The sequence below is a fragment of the Olea europaea genome, unplaced genomic scaffold (assembly GCF_002742605.1).
Source record: "Olea europaea var. sylvestris unplaced genomic scaffold, O_europaea_v1 scaffold489, whole genome shotgun sequence".
Lineage (NCBI taxonomy): Eukaryota > Viridiplantae > Streptophyta > Magnoliopsida > Lamiales > Oleaceae > Olea > Olea europaea.
The window spans coordinates 259,396-275,973 of NW_019263203.1; the positions used below are offsets into that span (position 1 = coordinate 259,396).

General features: G+C 40.6%; 2 protein-coding genes across 2 annotated transcripts; both read left to right on the forward strand.

The window, feature by feature from the left end:
• Positions 1–423: 423 nt before the first annotated feature.
• LOC111388365 lies at positions 424–1,382 on the forward strand. The gene is made up of 2 exons (XM_023013043.1): positions 424–932; positions 1,022–1,382. The coding sequence occupies exons 1-2, from the start codon at positions 424–426 to the stop codon at positions 1,380–1,382; spliced, it is 870 nt and encodes a 289-aa protein (XP_022868811.1).
• Positions 1,383–11,998: 10,616 nt separating this feature from the next.
• Positions 11,999–13,802, forward strand: LOC111388353 (geranylgeranyl diphosphate reductase, chloroplastic). The gene has a single exon (XM_023013032.1). It carries the CDS (start codon positions 12,278–12,280, stop codon positions 13,664–13,666), a length of 1,389 nt encoding a protein of 462 aa, XP_022868800.1. The 5' UTR covers positions 11,999–12,277; the 3' UTR covers positions 13,667–13,802.
• Positions 13,803–16,578: the final 2,776 nt, after the last annotated feature.

Here is a 16,578-nt window from a genome sequence, read left to right on the forward strand (position 1 = left end):
AGGAACAACCAGCGACCTAGGAGTAAGGAAGCCGCTTTTCGTCAGCGGGACGTATCTTCCCGTCGAAGGGAACATGACGTAGAGAGACCCAGGGAAGGACATAGGCATCGTGGAAATCGCTACGCACAATAATAAGCCCCTATTCACGAGGTGGATATCATATTTGGAGGCCCCTACGCGGGTGGTGAAATTAGAAACGTAAAAGGAACTATGCCTTTCGCTAACTAGTTATATCGTGGACAGCAGCTCCCAAAAAAATCAAGTACCACCCATCGTCTTCACCAAGAAGACTCCGAAAGAGTTCACTACCCCCACTGTGATGTACTTGTGGTAAGGGCCGTTGTGGTTCGAAATGGGCTCAAGCGAATGCTAGTGGACAATGGCAATTTCGTTAACATCCTGTTTAGGTCCACCTTTGACAAAATGATCCTGGACCATGAGCTGACACCCACCACCACTCCTCTGTATAGATTCAATGGAGATAGTATCACTCCGAGAGAAAAAATAACACTGGCGATAGAGATGGGAGAGTCCCCCCAAACCACAGTGAACTTAATGAAATTCCTTATTGTTGATAGTCGGTCGGCTTATCATGGAGTGCTGGGAAGACCGGCCCTGAAAGAGTTAGGAGCTGTCACCTCCATCCACCATTTATGCATAAAACTCCCAACTGAGAATGGGGTGATAACAGTGAAAGGTGACCAAAGAGGGTCCAGGGAATGCTATCATCCTGACTGTTGTGGACATGACAGAAGTCCCAAGCGAGGCCCCCTCGAACGAAAAGATGTTGACATGATCAACGCACCTCCCGAGCAGGAAGAACTATCCATGATCAATGAGATCAATCTCCTTGTGATTGAACACGAACCCCAAACACAACTCCTGTTGAGGAGCTCGAAAGCTTCCCGATCGACCCCCGGGACCCCACGAAGGTATTGAAAGTAGGTAAAGGCTTGTGCAATGTCATGAAAGAGAAATTGAAAGACTTTCTCTGTAAAAACCTTGACGTCTTTAATTGGAGGCATAAGGACATAGTGTGCATAGACTCCAAGGTCAGCTGTCACTACCTAAAAATAGATCATAAGGTTTCCCCACATCGACAGAAGAGAAGAGCCTTCAACCCAGAAAGGTATGAGGCTTCGAAGGAAGAAGTTCAGAAGCTAATCAAGAATGGATTCATCAGAAAGGCCTTCTACCCAAAGTGGGTCTCCAACCCGGTGCTAATGAAGAAGCACAACGATAAATGGAGGGTATGTATTGACATTACGAATCTTAACAAGGCATGCCCTAAAGACAGCTTCCCACTTTCGAGAATCGATCAATTAGTAGACTCAACCACTAGGCATGAGCTCCTAAGTTTCATGGACCCCTACTTAGGTTAAAACCAAATACCCATGTACCTGACCGATGAGGAGAGCACCTCCTTTATCACTAATATAGGCCTTTACATCTACAAAATGATGCCCTTCGGGTTGAAAAACATCGGGGCCACATATCAAAGACTCGTCAATAAAATATTTGTGGACCTCATCGGCAAAACGGTGAAAGTCTATGTGGATGATATGCTTGTGAAAAGTTTGAAGGCAGATGACAATGTTACGCACTTGAATGACACTTTTCGAACCCTCAGAAGGTACAGGATGAAGCTCAACCTCCTCAAGTGTACTTTTGGCATTGCCTTCGACAAATTCTTGGGTACATGGTCAATCAAAGAGGAATTGAAGCCAACCTCGAAAAGATCAATGCCCTGCTCGAGATGAGATCACCTCAGAAACCCAAGGAAGTCCAAAGCCTAACGGGACAAGTAGCAGCTCTCAACTGCTTTGTCTCCAAGGCCACTGACAAATGCCTCCCATTCTTCAAAGTATTGAAAGTCGGGGTAAAGTTCAAATGAAATGAAGAGTGTGAAGAGGCCTTCCAGGGCCTGAAAAGGCATATAGGGTAGGCCCCTCTCCTCTCTAAGCCAAAGCTTGACGATATCCTTCAGCTATACCCGGTCGTCTCCAATGAGACCATTAGTGCAGTCCTAACTCGAGGGAAAGGAACCACCCAACTCCCCGTATATTACACCAGCAAAGTACTCCTATGTCTGGAAACTCGCTATCTCGATATGGAGAAGCTAGCATTGGCCCTGATTATAGCTTCTAGGAAGCTGAGGCCCTACTTTTAGGTACACACCATTCACATGCTGACCAACTTTCTCTTGAGGCAAGTGCTACAGAAGCCAGATGTCTCAGGAAGACTACTGAAATGGGCAGTCAAATTAAGTAAATTCGACATTGTCTTTAAGACAAGGGCAGCCATCAAGGGCCAAGCCTTAGCTGATTTTGTGGCGGAGTTCACTAATGTGCCCGAGGTGGAAGAGGTTATGGAACCTGTTGAGCACCTAACGTGGAACTTGTTCGTGGATGGTTCGGCTAGAGACAAAGGTTCGGGAGCTGGGATAGTCCTAGTCAGCGAGAAAGTCACAAGCTGAATTCAGCCATGAGGTTCGAATTTAAAGCCACTACGAATGCTGCCGAGTATGAGGCACTCTTTGTAAGCCTCAGATTAGCCAAAGAAATGCAAGTAAGGAGGTTACGTATCAAGAGTGACTCCCAGCTGGTGGTAAGCCAAGTGAATGGTAGCTTTTTAGCTAGGGATAAAACCATGGCCTCCTACTTGAAGATGGTGATGAATCTCCTCCCATCTTTTGAAAAATTCAAAATAATACAGATCTCTCGTATCGAGAAAGCACATACCGATGCACTCTCTAAACTTGCGAGTAGCAAAGACTCTGAACTACTTGTAATAGTACTGATTGAGCATCTCTTCACGCCGTCTACCGAGGCTGAACGCCAAAGGAAGAAGCCTCTACATAGCTGTACCATCCGTCTTGTAAAGAAGCGAGGGCGCCTTAGAGGAGAGGTGCCAGTTCCCAGCTCTGGGATCACCTCGCTCGAAGTCCGAGGAGCACGCCACATTCTTCCCTTTAGCGAGGCTGAACGTCAAATGAAGAAGAGAAGCGTGGGTACCTTAGAGGAGAGGTCTTGATTCCCAGCTCTGGGATCACCTTGCCCGAACTCTAAGGAGCACGCCACATGCCTCCATTTGGCGAGACTGAACGCCAAAGGAAGAAGCCTCTGCATGACTGCATCATCCACCATGTAGAGAAACATGGGCGCCTCGAAAGAGAGGTCCTGATTCTCAGCTCTGGGATCATCTCGCCCGAACTCTGAGAGCACGTCACATGCCTCCCTTTAGGTAGGCTGAATGTGAAAGGAAGAAATCTCTACATGACTGCACCATCCACCATGTAGAGAAGCGTGGGTGCCTCGACAAAAGGGTGCCAGTTCCTAGTTCTGGGATCACCTCGACCGAACTTCGAGGAGCACGCCACATATCTCCCTTTGGCGAGGCTGAACGCCAAAGGAAGAAGCCTCTATTTGGCTGCACCATCCACCATGTAGAGAAGCATGGACGCCTCGGAGGAGAGGTCCTGATTCTCAACTCTGGGATCACTTCGTCCAAACTCCGAGGAGCACGCCACATGCCTCCTTTTGGCGAGGCTGAACGCCAGAGGAAGAAGCCTCTGCATGGCTGCACCATTTACCATGTAGAGAAGCATGGGCACCTCAGATGAAAGATCCTGACTCCCAGCTCTGGGGTCACCTCAACCGAAATCTGAGGTACACGCCACATGCCTCCCTTTAGCGAGGCTGAACGCTAAAGGAAGAAGCCTCTAAATGCACATCCCATCCACCATAGTCTCACCTCCTCAATTCGAACTCAATAGAGAAGTCCAGTCTAATAATCTATTCAGTTTGCATTGAATACTTCATTCAATGTGGACATCACGATTTATTTTAAGTGATGGAACTTCAGTGCAACCCATTAAGTCATCATTTAGATAGCCTGATTATTAACTCATCCTTAAGCTTGATTATTTCAAGTGATGGAAGTTAGGATGTTAAGTCCGGATTATTAACTCATCCTTTAGTTTAATTATTTAGCGAGGTCCATTCACTAGATATTGAAAAATGAACAGAACATTGCAAAACATGACATTCATTGACATTAAATATATTACAAGAGGTAGGCTCGAGGCCAGTACATTCGAGTGAATAAAAAGTAAACTATGCTCCACTTAGGCGGATGGTGGGGGTGCCTTGGCAACAGGCACCTCCGCAACTTGAGTTTCAGAAGTGTCTGCTTCATTATCCTCGACCGCTTCATCACCGATTGCTTCCTCAACAGGCGTCTGAGAAACTTCATCGACAAACTCCAACTTCAGTTGTGATAGGTCGACGCTTGGGAAAAGCTCCTCAGACCTATCCAGCACCTTAGCATAGGCAAAGTTCCTTCAATACAACCCGAAGCGCTGATACTCCACAGTGAGATGAAAGTTGGCAATGTAATTCTTAACTGCCTCCTCCCTCGCCACCTGGACCTCCTCTCTTGCCTTTTTTAGCTCGTTAACATGCCACTTTATTTGATCATCTAAAAACTTATAAGCATCTTGGGCCCTTGCTAACTCCCTGTTAGCCTTCTCCAGGGCCTCGACCGTTATCCTTTGGTGATTATTGGAAGTCTCCACCTTTTTTGTGAGGGAAGCCACCTCACATTGGGACTCATAGACCTCCTTTTTTGAGGTCTCGATCTGGGCCAAGGCAGACTCCAACCTAGCAGCATCTTCAACTTTTTGGGCCTTCATCTTCTCTGCTTTAGCCCTTATTTTCTTCAATTCCTCCTCAGTGGAGGCCAACTTGTCCTTCGATGACTTATTCCTCGTCTGAAAATCAACGAGCATCTCCCTACACTCAAGTGTGAGACCCAAAGTCCTCACACTTTAGCTCACCAAAGCCCTGGTGAGGTCCACCGTATCGCAACTTGAGGCATGCAGTTACCACCGATCGGTCCAGAACTTGTAAGAACTTTCTGTGGTGCTTCGAACATTTGCCGACAGCGCATCGAACAAAGCTGGTGCCAATACCTCATCACTCCTCGCCAGAAAAATTGGGGAACTTCGCTTGAGTCCTGTCTGGCCTCTGTTTGGCTGTCTCCTCCTTAGCTTCTTCTGCTACCCTCCTGGCAACCTTTTCCATGGCCACTTCAGCCTCAACCTTCCTCATCATTTCAACTTTTACTGCCTTCATGGCAGAGTCCAACAGCTTCGGCTGAGGAGGGGCTTCCTTGCTGGAATGGGGCACCGATGTCTCGAACTTCTTGAAAGAACTAGTGATATGAACCAGCCTCCTCTTCTTATGGGAGTCCTCAGGGACATTTTCTTTACCTCGAGGCTCCTTAGCCTTCTCAGATTTCTGGGGGCCTCTTTGCTAGACCCCCTGGGGATGTTGTCTTTGGACAGCCTCTCTAGCTTGCCCCTGTCCCTTTGGCCCCACTAGAGCTCGGCTTCAGGGGTCTCATCCCAACTGTAAAGGTAGTCTTTAGAATTGAGGCCCTATCTGGGATGTGGTATTCCCTCCTCTTGAACTTATCTGCAAAGCATATAACAGGTTAGCACCGAGGATTAACCTAATAAAAAAATTTGATCGTGTATATATGCACTTCTTACCCTTAGAATCCATCAATTCGAAATCAAGAAAGCATCGACTTCAGTCAATGAAGTGGTCGAAGTGACGAAGCTTCAAAGGCCACTTGTATATGTTCTCTATAACCTCGAACTTTTCCTTGCTAAGCTCAAACCTTGTACTAGAATCTACAGAGCAAGTGGCAACAGTTAACAAAAATTTGAGAAACTTCGCAAAATGTAACTCAGGCTGGGACACTCACGAATTTCGTAATACTGGGTCGGTACTTTGAAAGCCAAGACTTTGTCCCCTCCACTACCTGCCACCTCTCATTCACCCAGAACTACAACTCCTTCCATCCCTTGATGGAAGAAGGTAGCCCCACCATAAAAGGTGCGTGAGCCCCCCAAGGAATAATATAATACCACCCCTTAGACTCATCTTTGCCTAGGACCCAAGGCTCGAAAAGAGTCTGGAATACATGAAGGGGCATATCCTCGCCTATAGAAACCTCCTTCCATAGGAAGTACGAGCCGACCAACTGGCTCCACCCATTTGGTAGAACTTAGGTCGACGACAACATGAAGTTTCTCAGCACTGCCCTGAAGAAGAGATGTAGAGAAAGACGCATACCTACCTTAAACAGGTACTCACTCACTGCCACACATCTGGGCCTCGAATAGCAGGCCCGTTCGTGGGCCTCAGGGACCAGCATTTCTACTTAAACAGTACCTCTCCCTAATTTCTCCCAACCTCTTTGAGGTCATGTTTAAAGGTATTCTAGACGCACCCCATTCCTCATTATAATCTATAGGTTCCTCCTCTATGGCTACCTGCCCAGCCTCGGCATCCTCTCTAAGCATCATCTCAATCCTCGACCTAGCAATGGTGACTAAATCCGTCCCGAAACCGGTTGCCATCTATATCGACAAACACAAATTCACAAATTCTGATTGAAAAATGGAATAACTACAGAAATGACTAAGAGACGAGGAATTGCGAAACGTCGGAGTATGAAACCAGAGCAAGACCGGACGCCGAAAATTTGGGAAATTGCTAAGAGCAAATGACAGAAATCAAAGGATGAAAAAGGGTTCAAAATGAGAGTCTTTGGCCTTTTATAGAAAGCCAAGACGAACCCCAGCCCTTGGATTGAAACCCTGTAAATCTCAACCCTTCATTTCCAGGTTAAATTCGAAGCGTAGAATTTGAATTGTTTTTGAAATCTACGCCTCAGATTCAAACGTGACTCTCACGTACCTCTCCAAACGCGTCTCCTTCTAAAAGGTCCAGCTGTAGCCATCATTGCACATTTAGTGCAGCAGCCATACGTGCCTTTGAAGTTGAAACGGCTCGACTGCCTTTTCTTGGTAACATGCGCAGAACATCAAATCATTGACACAAACATCGAAGACAATCGTGTCTTCACAAGCCTCGACAGGTTCGATCCACACACCGCCTCGGCTTCTGCCTTTTTCGCAATTCAGCCATTTCAGCCACATCGTCACAAGCCTCGATAGGTTCGATCCACGCACCGCCTTAACTTCTGCCTTTTCGTAATTCAGCCACATCTTCACAAGTCTCGGTAGGTTAATCCACGCACCGCCTCCGCTTTTGCCTTTTCGCAATTTAGCCACTTTAGCCACATCTTCACAAGCCTCGGCAAGTTCGATCCACTCACCGCTTTGGCTTCTGACTTTTCACAATTCAGCTGGTTCGATCCACCCACCATCTCGGCTTCTTCGCCACCTTTCTCAATCACAGCAACACCATAACAGCAAGCATCACATACTAATCCGAACATGGTAACACTTTCAACTCCAACCATAATATAAATATCTATACTTGGACTTGGGGGACTACTATTTAGGGTACAAAAATTCTTTCAATTTTTTTCACACAATCGCTTCACCACAATAAAAGTCCACGTATTACATAAATGACCATACTTAGACTTGAGGGACTATTGTTACATGTTGCCACACTTGACCGACCTATTGGGCCCATGGTCCACTTATACTTAACCGCTTGATATCTTAGCCGAGGCTCCCAAGCCTACTGAAGTCAACCAACCTACTTAAACAACACCTATGACATGATCCAAATGCTGACACCAAAGTGAATAGACCGAGGTGGTCCACCTTGCTGAGGCCCTTCTCACCGAGGTCCAGATGCCCCAAGCAGCTCCTCGCCAAAAATTCGGTCTTACACAAGGATCCTTCTTGATTGATTGATGGAAAACCCATCATAGAGTGCAAGTGTTTTGTCTTGTCAACCGTCAATTAATAAATGTGTAGCAGGCTAAAAAGTCAAGTGTGATATCTATAATTTGATTTGCGAACTTGTGAGATGAGGCCACGTGTACTCCCAATCGAGGGCCACGATCTAACTTGTAATACTATAAATACTCCCCCATGTATTTCTCACGAGGATAATGCAAGATTCAATATAAGAACTGAGATTATACATTCTTTGCTCTTTTAACACACTTTATACAACTTTATACAATGATCTGTTTACCGTCTTGCAATACAATACTATACGAATTTATATTCACATTCTACAAGGATCGATTGATAATTATTGTACAATCGTTATGCAAACATCTCACAGGATTTCAAACGTTCTCGTCCCGCGCCTTTGAGCCGCTCCCACGCCCCCTTTACTGCTAGTTCTAGACTGCCACGTGTCTTAGCGTGTTGGACCAGGTTCACGTGTGCACAGTTGGGTCTGGTATCTGTTGGTAACATATTCTGGGGTCAACAGTTCCCATTAAAGAGACGTAGACTCTTGATGAGTATTTAAACATAACTAGTTTTAAAACCCCTTAAGAAGTTCAAATACTTGAAGTAATAAGGCTTGAGATATGTCAATAAGTTATGTCATTATGAAGAAATAAATAGAATCGAAAAGAAAAGATTGTCGACAAAATTTTTTCACATAATGTAATGCATCATATAGGAAGGAATCAAAATAAATGTGTCAAAATATATTGATCGAAGAATGGTTAGCCAAATAAATAGACACAATCCTAGCAGTTTAAATTTTACTACAGAAGTCTGGAATTTCTAGATCTACCATCCGAACACCAAAAGATCTATACTTATGCGAAATGAAAATGAAAAAAGTAAGGTTGTAATATGGAATGTATGATTATTTAAATGTTGAATTTTTTGAAGACTTATATAAATAGATAAGTTATCATGTAGTGGATGTAATCACAAGCCTCCACCTTATTAGTCCGACAATACATGAAATTTGATATGTATATAATAAATGTAATTTTAGGCAATTTATCTTATATATATTTAATACTATTATTGAAAGATTTAATATGTTTGAAACATATAATTCAAGTAACATTATCATGAAGGAGAGTAAATGAGCATTGTACTCTTTTTTAAAATTTTGATGATGTATATTCTTTGTATAATTTCCACTACATACAAGATATTTTTGCCCCCAAACTAATTTTTTTATGTATGAAACTCTTGAAAAGATCAACAAGAGCTATTTTTCAAATCATCATGTTATTACAATCACTAAATATCGACAAACATTTCGTATGAATGCAGTGTTATTTGAAGAGATTGACATACAATATATCAATATTGAAGTATATGTGAGCAGTGGAGGAGCTAGGAATTACTATTACGGTGGGCTAAAAATTTTGAAATTTTAATGTACGACTAAAATTTATATATAATAAGAGAAATTCATAATATAAGTTACCTATTGAAGTTGTACTCGGCGATATTTTATAGCATAAAATTCATCTATAATAGAATCTAGATCTAAATTCATACTAAATTCTCGTTCAATGTTTAGTGTTAAACAGTCAGCAAGAATTATTAAATTATAAAATTTCCAAATAACTCAGGAAAAGTCAAATTATATCGTTATTAAATTATATAATTTCCAAACAATATACACCCAACGATACATTTCAAGTGATTTTAGGAATATCCAAAATAATTGCGAAAGATTAAAATTCCAAAATACAAGATTTAAGTTCCCCCTTTACCTTAAAAAATAAAACTACGTCCACCAATCTCCACCACAAGCTAACTTTAAAAATTCGATCTGTGCCCAAAACAATCTGCAAATTTCGAATCTGGATGCGATTACTCAATTTTTTTTCACCAATCACCCTATTACTGTAAAACTTAGCACGAACAACTGAAGAAATCTTTAAATAGCTGTACATAAAACAAGTAATTATTCTCGAAAAATTATTCAAAATACATCAAATTACCAATTCAATTTTAACATTCAGATTTGAAAAAAAGAAAGGGTCACGGATAGGACTCACCGGCACTCACTGCAGTTAGTAGGGCACAGGTCGACAGTGAGTCGGCAATCGGCGGTTCCGTTTGGCGCGGCTTCGGTTTTTAAATAAAAAAAATAAAAAAAAAAAAAAAAAAAAATTTGTTGCATCTGAGCCTTGGTGACAGTGGGCTGCAGCCAAGTGCAGCCCACCATTAAATCCGCCCCTGTATGTGAGTAATTTTCGCAAGTATAACTTCAAATGAAGTAAAATGGTAACCAATTATCAAATCAAATTGTGGTTTGTAAATCTACTATATTAAATTACGAAATCAAATTAACACGATCGAGAAGATTATGAGATTGATAGTTAGGATTTCCAAATTCACTTAGGTTATTTAACATGCACCTAATTCCAATTCATTCAGCCACCGTTCATACGTGTCAACGATGAAATTAATCCAATGTAGCTAGTGATCTCTCGAACAACACTAATCCTATTTATACTCCTAAATTTACTATCTCTATGTAAATTTAGACACATACGAACACATTAACCTATAGGAATTCAAATTGGATTGTATAACCTATAAATATCTTTCGATCTCTTATAATGACCCTGTTTGAACCCCATTAATTTCTTGTAATGTATTATAGAATAATAAATTAATGGAAAATGTATGAGTAAAAAAAGGAAATTTTTTTTATTTGCGTGTAATATTATTTTAATGAAAAATGTGTGGTTGAAAATGAGTATTATAAAAAAAAAAGGAAAGAAATGGAAAAAATGGGGCTCAAACATGGGCAACACCTATCTTAATTATTGTAAGAGCTAAAATCATACATAACCTCTTGATCTCGGTATTATCCCTAGATCAATCAATTGTTGCTAGGCAATTGAAGCATGAATAAAACAATAAATAATTGACACATATTGAAGTGGCATGAAGCCTTGCAATTAAACAAAATATTAAAAATCCTAAGCTACATTGTCATCCTGACATGAAAACACTTAGCCACTCATAACAATGGAATTAAACAAATAAAAGTTAAAAGACATCATCAAGTTCAATTACAATTAATAACATAAAAATAACTTCGAGCTGTTGTCGATCCTTAGTCACACGAATTCCAACAATATTCTTTGTCTCCTTCCTTGCGTAGTATAAATCTCCCGACTATTTTCAGTAATTCCCCAATTAAAATTTTGATTGCCCAGCCAAATTTGGAATTTTTCTCTTCTTTCTTTCTTTTTCTCCCCCCGTCCGAGTCATCTGGGTCTCCTTAATCTCCCTTCTGTCACAAGCTGTTTGTAGTCCAAAAGGATCATGCTGCCTGCTTTTGTTTTCTTTTTCAATTTCCGAATTTAATTCCAATTGCAAGTCCAAGTAGCCCAATCGAATATAACATTTCTCCCCAAGGCCTCCACGCTTTCAAATGTTGCAATTTAGTCCATCAACTTATAAAGTGTGGGATTTTATTCCAAAAACACAACTTTCATTCGACATTGTCCTTCTTGATCCGATTTCGGGTTTTCTCTTAAAATAATCCAGAATATGTAAGTAATGAAGTATTAAATCCAAAATAACGCTGACAAAACCCACTTTTAGTGATTTAAATAAGTGTAAATTCAACACTTATCAATATACCAGATATGTCTACAACAATTATCAATATACCAGATATTTATTTTTATTTCAATTCAACAATGTCTACAACAATTATCAATATAGACAAAATTCGATCTAATCCTGAAAGAACCAATGTAACTCGTGACATGCTAGATGACATCGTCTAGTGTTGAAGTCATTTTCTACTATGATATTTGTCAAAAATTTAAAAGTGGGGGAATATTATAGTAATCCAGTTGTTATAGACGTTTGATGTGAGCAGAAAATTCTGTCTCCTTTTCTATTGCAATTCCATTTCCAAGAGTAGTTGACGAGTCCAAACTAGAGAAAAAATATTCTTGACGGAGTAGCGAGCATTTTTGTCAATGTCGATGGGGTTGGTTTCCTACTCCAGCTGACTCATAAAGGGCCACAATTATGCAACACGTGATAAAGCGGCCAAGTAAAGTTTCACCTTCCTCGGTTTGGGGGACAAATTTCATCTCACGAATTTCATTATATATTTAGTTAATAACACAATAGAAATTGAATGACTAACATAAAAAAACCTATAAATCAAGGGACATCTAGTGAAATTTTTCCTTCCAAAATTACCCTTGGAGTACGTGGCTTAATACAAGCCACCTAAAGACATGCAAAATCAAGACCCTCCTTGAAAAAGTTAAGTTTAGGCCGTACTTACGATGGAAAAAAACAACACAAAAGATCTATCCCCATTATCCTCAATAAATCCCAGCCCTCCATTGCCACCCATCCAACGGTTTACATTTCCTAAAATCACATAACCATATCCAACAAAATCACGTCCACTCATAAAAACACCAAATCTTTATCATTCTTGATCATCTTCTATCCTCGAGAATATCGAAAATGGCCTCTATTGCCCTCAAATCCTTCATCGGACTCCGCCAAATCACATCGGAAAACAAATCAATAGTTCTAACGAAACCCAACACCCAAACCTACCATAAAATCCGTATAAATGCCTCAAAAACCAGCCCAAGAGTCAACGGAAGGAACCTCAAAGTTGCGGTGGTGGGAGGTGGCCCGGCAGGTGGAGCCGCAGCGGAGACACTCGCTAAAGGTGGCATAGAGACGATCCTGTTCGAACGGAAGCTTGACAACTGCAAGCCATGTGGTGGTGCTATCCCACTTTGTATGGTGGGGGAATTTGACTTGCCACTGGATATTATCGACCGTAGAGTCACTAAAATGAAGATGATTTCACCGTCTAATGTGGCTGTTGACATTGGCCGGACCCTTAAGCCCCATGAATATATAGGGATGGTCCGCCGTGAAGTCCTCGATGCCTACCTCCGTGACCGCGCCGCCACTGCCGGAGCCACCGTGATTAACGGCCTGTTCTTGAAAATGGACCTGCCCAAATCCACAGGTTCTTCCTATGTGTTGCATTACTCGGATTACAACGCCAAAACCGGTGGCGCCGGTGAGAAAAAGACAATGGAGGTCGACGCCGTCATCGGCGCCGACGGTGCTAATTCCCGTGTGGCAAAGAACATAAACGCCGGTGAATACGAGTACGCCATTGCATTTCAAGAACGCATTAAAATCTCCGATGACAAGATGAAGTATTACGAAAATCTAGCTGAAATGTACGTAGGCGATGACGTTTCACCTGATTTTTACGGCTGGGTTTTCCCAAAATGTGACCATGTAGCTGTTGGCACAGGCACAGTAACCCACAAAGGCGACATCAAGAAACTCCAAATTGCCACAAGATTGAGAGCCAGGGACAAAATTGAAGGAGGAAAAATCATAAGAGTGGAGGCACATCCTATACCAGAGCACCCCCGGCCGAGGCGAGTACTCGACCGAGTAGCTCTGGTCGGGGATGCAGCCGGGTATGTGACGAAATGCTCCGGCGAGGGGATATATTTTGCGGCCAAGAGTGGAAGAATGTGTGCAGAGGCAATAGTTGAAGGATCGGAAAATGGGAAAAGAATGGTGGATGAGAGTGATCTGAGGAAGTATTTGGAGAAATGGGACAAGACATATTGGCCTACATACAAGGTTTTGGATGTTCTTCAGAAGGTGTTTTACAGGTCGAATCCGGCGAGGGAAGCATTTGTAGAAATGTGTGCAGATGAATATGTGCAAAAAATGACATTTGATAGCTATTTGTACAAGAGAGTGGTGCCTGGGAATCCACTTGATGACTTGAAATTGGCTGTGAATACAGTTGGGAGTTTGGTGAGGGCTAATGCACTTAGGAGGGAGATGGAGAAGCTAAGTGTATAAGGAAATTAATTGTGTTATGAGGGTTATTATTTTTGATATGTTACTGAAAGATTTTATTTTAAGATATGACAATGTATGAAGGATCATGTGTTGCTACCATCTGATTAACTTTCAGGAATCCATTTGCCAAAATTTATATATTGATTAAACTTCAATAAACGAAGCATCTCAAACGCTACTCCGTTTACGGAGGATTATATATATACACGAAATGATCTTCTAAACAATGATGCTTAGATAATGTTAAGCACGGGTAATGTGGCACACCATTTGATTGGTGAATAAGTTAATAATATGTCTCATGTATTTAATGATTTATCAATTGAATGATGTGCCACTTTACTAGTGTTTAACATAAACTAAGCATCAATGTTTAAAAGATCATTTTTATGTATGTGTATATATATAACGGTTGTTAAGTCTAGCTTTGCTATAAAAAGTTCGACTTCATCTCCCTCTTCTCATGGAAAGGAAGAATAGCGAGTCTAATAGTTCTTTCTTGATATATGGTCTTTCAAAACCAAATGCACTTCTTACTTGCTTTCATCATCGCTTTTTAGTTTTATTTTTCTGAAGGGTATTCCTAGCTTAAGATTGTAATTGTTTGTGTTCACTTTTAACTCCTTAGTTTTTTTTTTTTTTAAATAAACTCATTGTAAATTTTTATACTTTGTCATATGCCTTCCGATGATCAGTAACTAATAAGTTGAATGTAATTCTTTCAAGGTAAGTATTATTTTATACTAACATACTAGAGTAGGTGATAATGTTACCATTTATCTTTATATAAGCATTTTATAAATATAAAATAATAATATATTTTGTCTGTTGGAAAACAAAAGGGAAAATTGCAGCAGGTCCCAAACCTTTCAAATTTTTGCAGATTTACCTTAACTTTCAATTTGTGTCAGCAAAGGTCTCTAACCTTTAAAAAATATGCACCTGAGATCCAAATAGATAGAAACCGTCCATTTGACCAATAAAATTGAACTTTGACCAATTTTGACTAATTTAAAAGGGTAACTTTGCTATTTAATCCTATAAAACAATTAAAATAAATTATCAAAACAAAATAAAAATAATAAAAGGAAAAAATATTCATTTCCACCCTACCCCCAATTTTCGTTCACTTCAATCGATTCCTCTTCCTTCACCGAGGTTTCTATGCGAACTCTTCTGTTGGCTCTACTATCAACACACTGTTATTGTTCGACTGCACCTTAGCCCTAGTGAATGGTCCATTGTGGTGGATTATAGGAAATGACACCGGAAATGGCTTTTCTTGTGCCTTGCGCTTGGAGGAAATGGTTTGAGTAGTTGAACCACCGCTACTGTTAACGGAGGCAGATTTTTGCTTGTGGTCAACACCTCTTCGCCTTGAGGTGGGTTGCTCCGAGGGCATAGCCTCAGGAGGCTTCAACTGAGTTACGCGGTGGAGTTCCTGTACAGTCTCTTAGCTTTTCCTCCATCTCACTGGTATTTTTAGGCAAATTCTTCAGTGGCTTATGGGTGAGATGTATGCATTTGTATTTGTACCACTTAGTCGTTTTAATCTGTAATGCAGCCCACTGTTAATGGGGGTTAATTTTCGCATGTGGCCGCTGATACATACTTATTAGGCACTTCAACGAGCTAATTATTGATGAAATTGAGTAGATTCCTATTCATAATTGTGTAATTACGGTGTTTGTAGGCTAAAAGTCCAAATTGGAGGAGAAAAGAACTAAATGAAGGAAGAGGAGACCAAAAGTGCACAAAAACATGACTTGGAGACCAAAGTGTTCAAGTGTTGAAAGTTTGGGGACTATGGTTGCAATTTTGGAGGGCCAAAGTGATATGAAAATTAAATGTTAACGACCAAGTTGTACACGATCAAAGTTGAGGGGCCTTGTGTGCAACTAAATGGAGGACTAAGTTGGAAAAAGAAATGAAGAAAGCCCCCGGTCACGCGTGCAAGAAGCCCTTTGTGATCTCTTGAGGCCAAAAACATCTCAAGGTGTGCGTGCACCACAAATGCCCCGGTGCGCGCCGCTTTCTTGCTCGACAAATTTTGCCTATTTCGCGTAAATTTCGAGAAATCTTCCACAATTTCACTTGAGATGATTTTTGGCCATTTAAATACCCAAAAGTTGGTCACTTCTAGGGCAAGATCTATAGGAGAACACTTAGAAAAGCTTTAAAGGAGAGAAGAGGGAAGAGGGAGAGAATATCTAGCAAGATTTGAGAGTTTTCCTCTATTTTTCTATTGTCTTCTTCATTTTTGTAATGGGTTCTCTCTTTATTTTCATTTTTTTTTTGTTTCTATTTTGCAATGGGCTAAGTGTTAAATATTGGGATTTATGATGTAACTTAACACAAGTTTCTTTAATGTCAATATTCATCGTTTAATGCTCTAATTACTATGTTATCGAGCATTTATTATTGTGCTTAAGTTTTTATCATGTATGTGGCCAATATATGATTGATTTAAGTTGTTTGTGCAACTATTGAGAGATTGTTGTGCATTCTTGACCAAAATAATTAATGCCCTATGTTGTTTTAGAAAATAGAGATATACTCCAAACCCCAAGTGATCCATTGAGTTATTTTCATAACGATTTAATGTGGTCGGTTGAATTTTTATCAACATAAAGATATAGTAGATAAAACCAATCAATTATGATTAATTTCGCTCAAGAGAGCTAATTAACTGAAAATCGAGTTTAACAATGTAACGAAGTAATTTGCATTTTCTATTTGTTGCAATATTAAAGAAACGACTGTTAAAAGACATCGTAAATCCCAACTCAATTATAAGTCAAATTTCCTTTTCTTCAATAATTGTTATTTTAATTGATCTTCAAATTCATTTTCCTTTCCTTTTCACATATAAAATCTAATTGTGTTTTTTCAATTGTGAAAATTGAGTCAAC

Coding starts and splice junctions, on each gene's coding strand:
- LOC111388353 (XM_023013032.1), top strand. CDS start 12,278: ATGGCCTCTATTGCCCTCAAATCCTTCATCGGACTCCGCCAAATCACA.
- LOC111388365 (XM_023013043.1), top strand. CDS start 424: ATGATCCTGGACCATGAGCTGACACCCACCACCACTCCTCTGTATAGA. Junction 933..1,021: donor ACCCCCGGGACCCCACGAAG/GTATTGAAAGTA, acceptor CTTTAATTGGAG/GCATAAGGACATAGTGTGCA.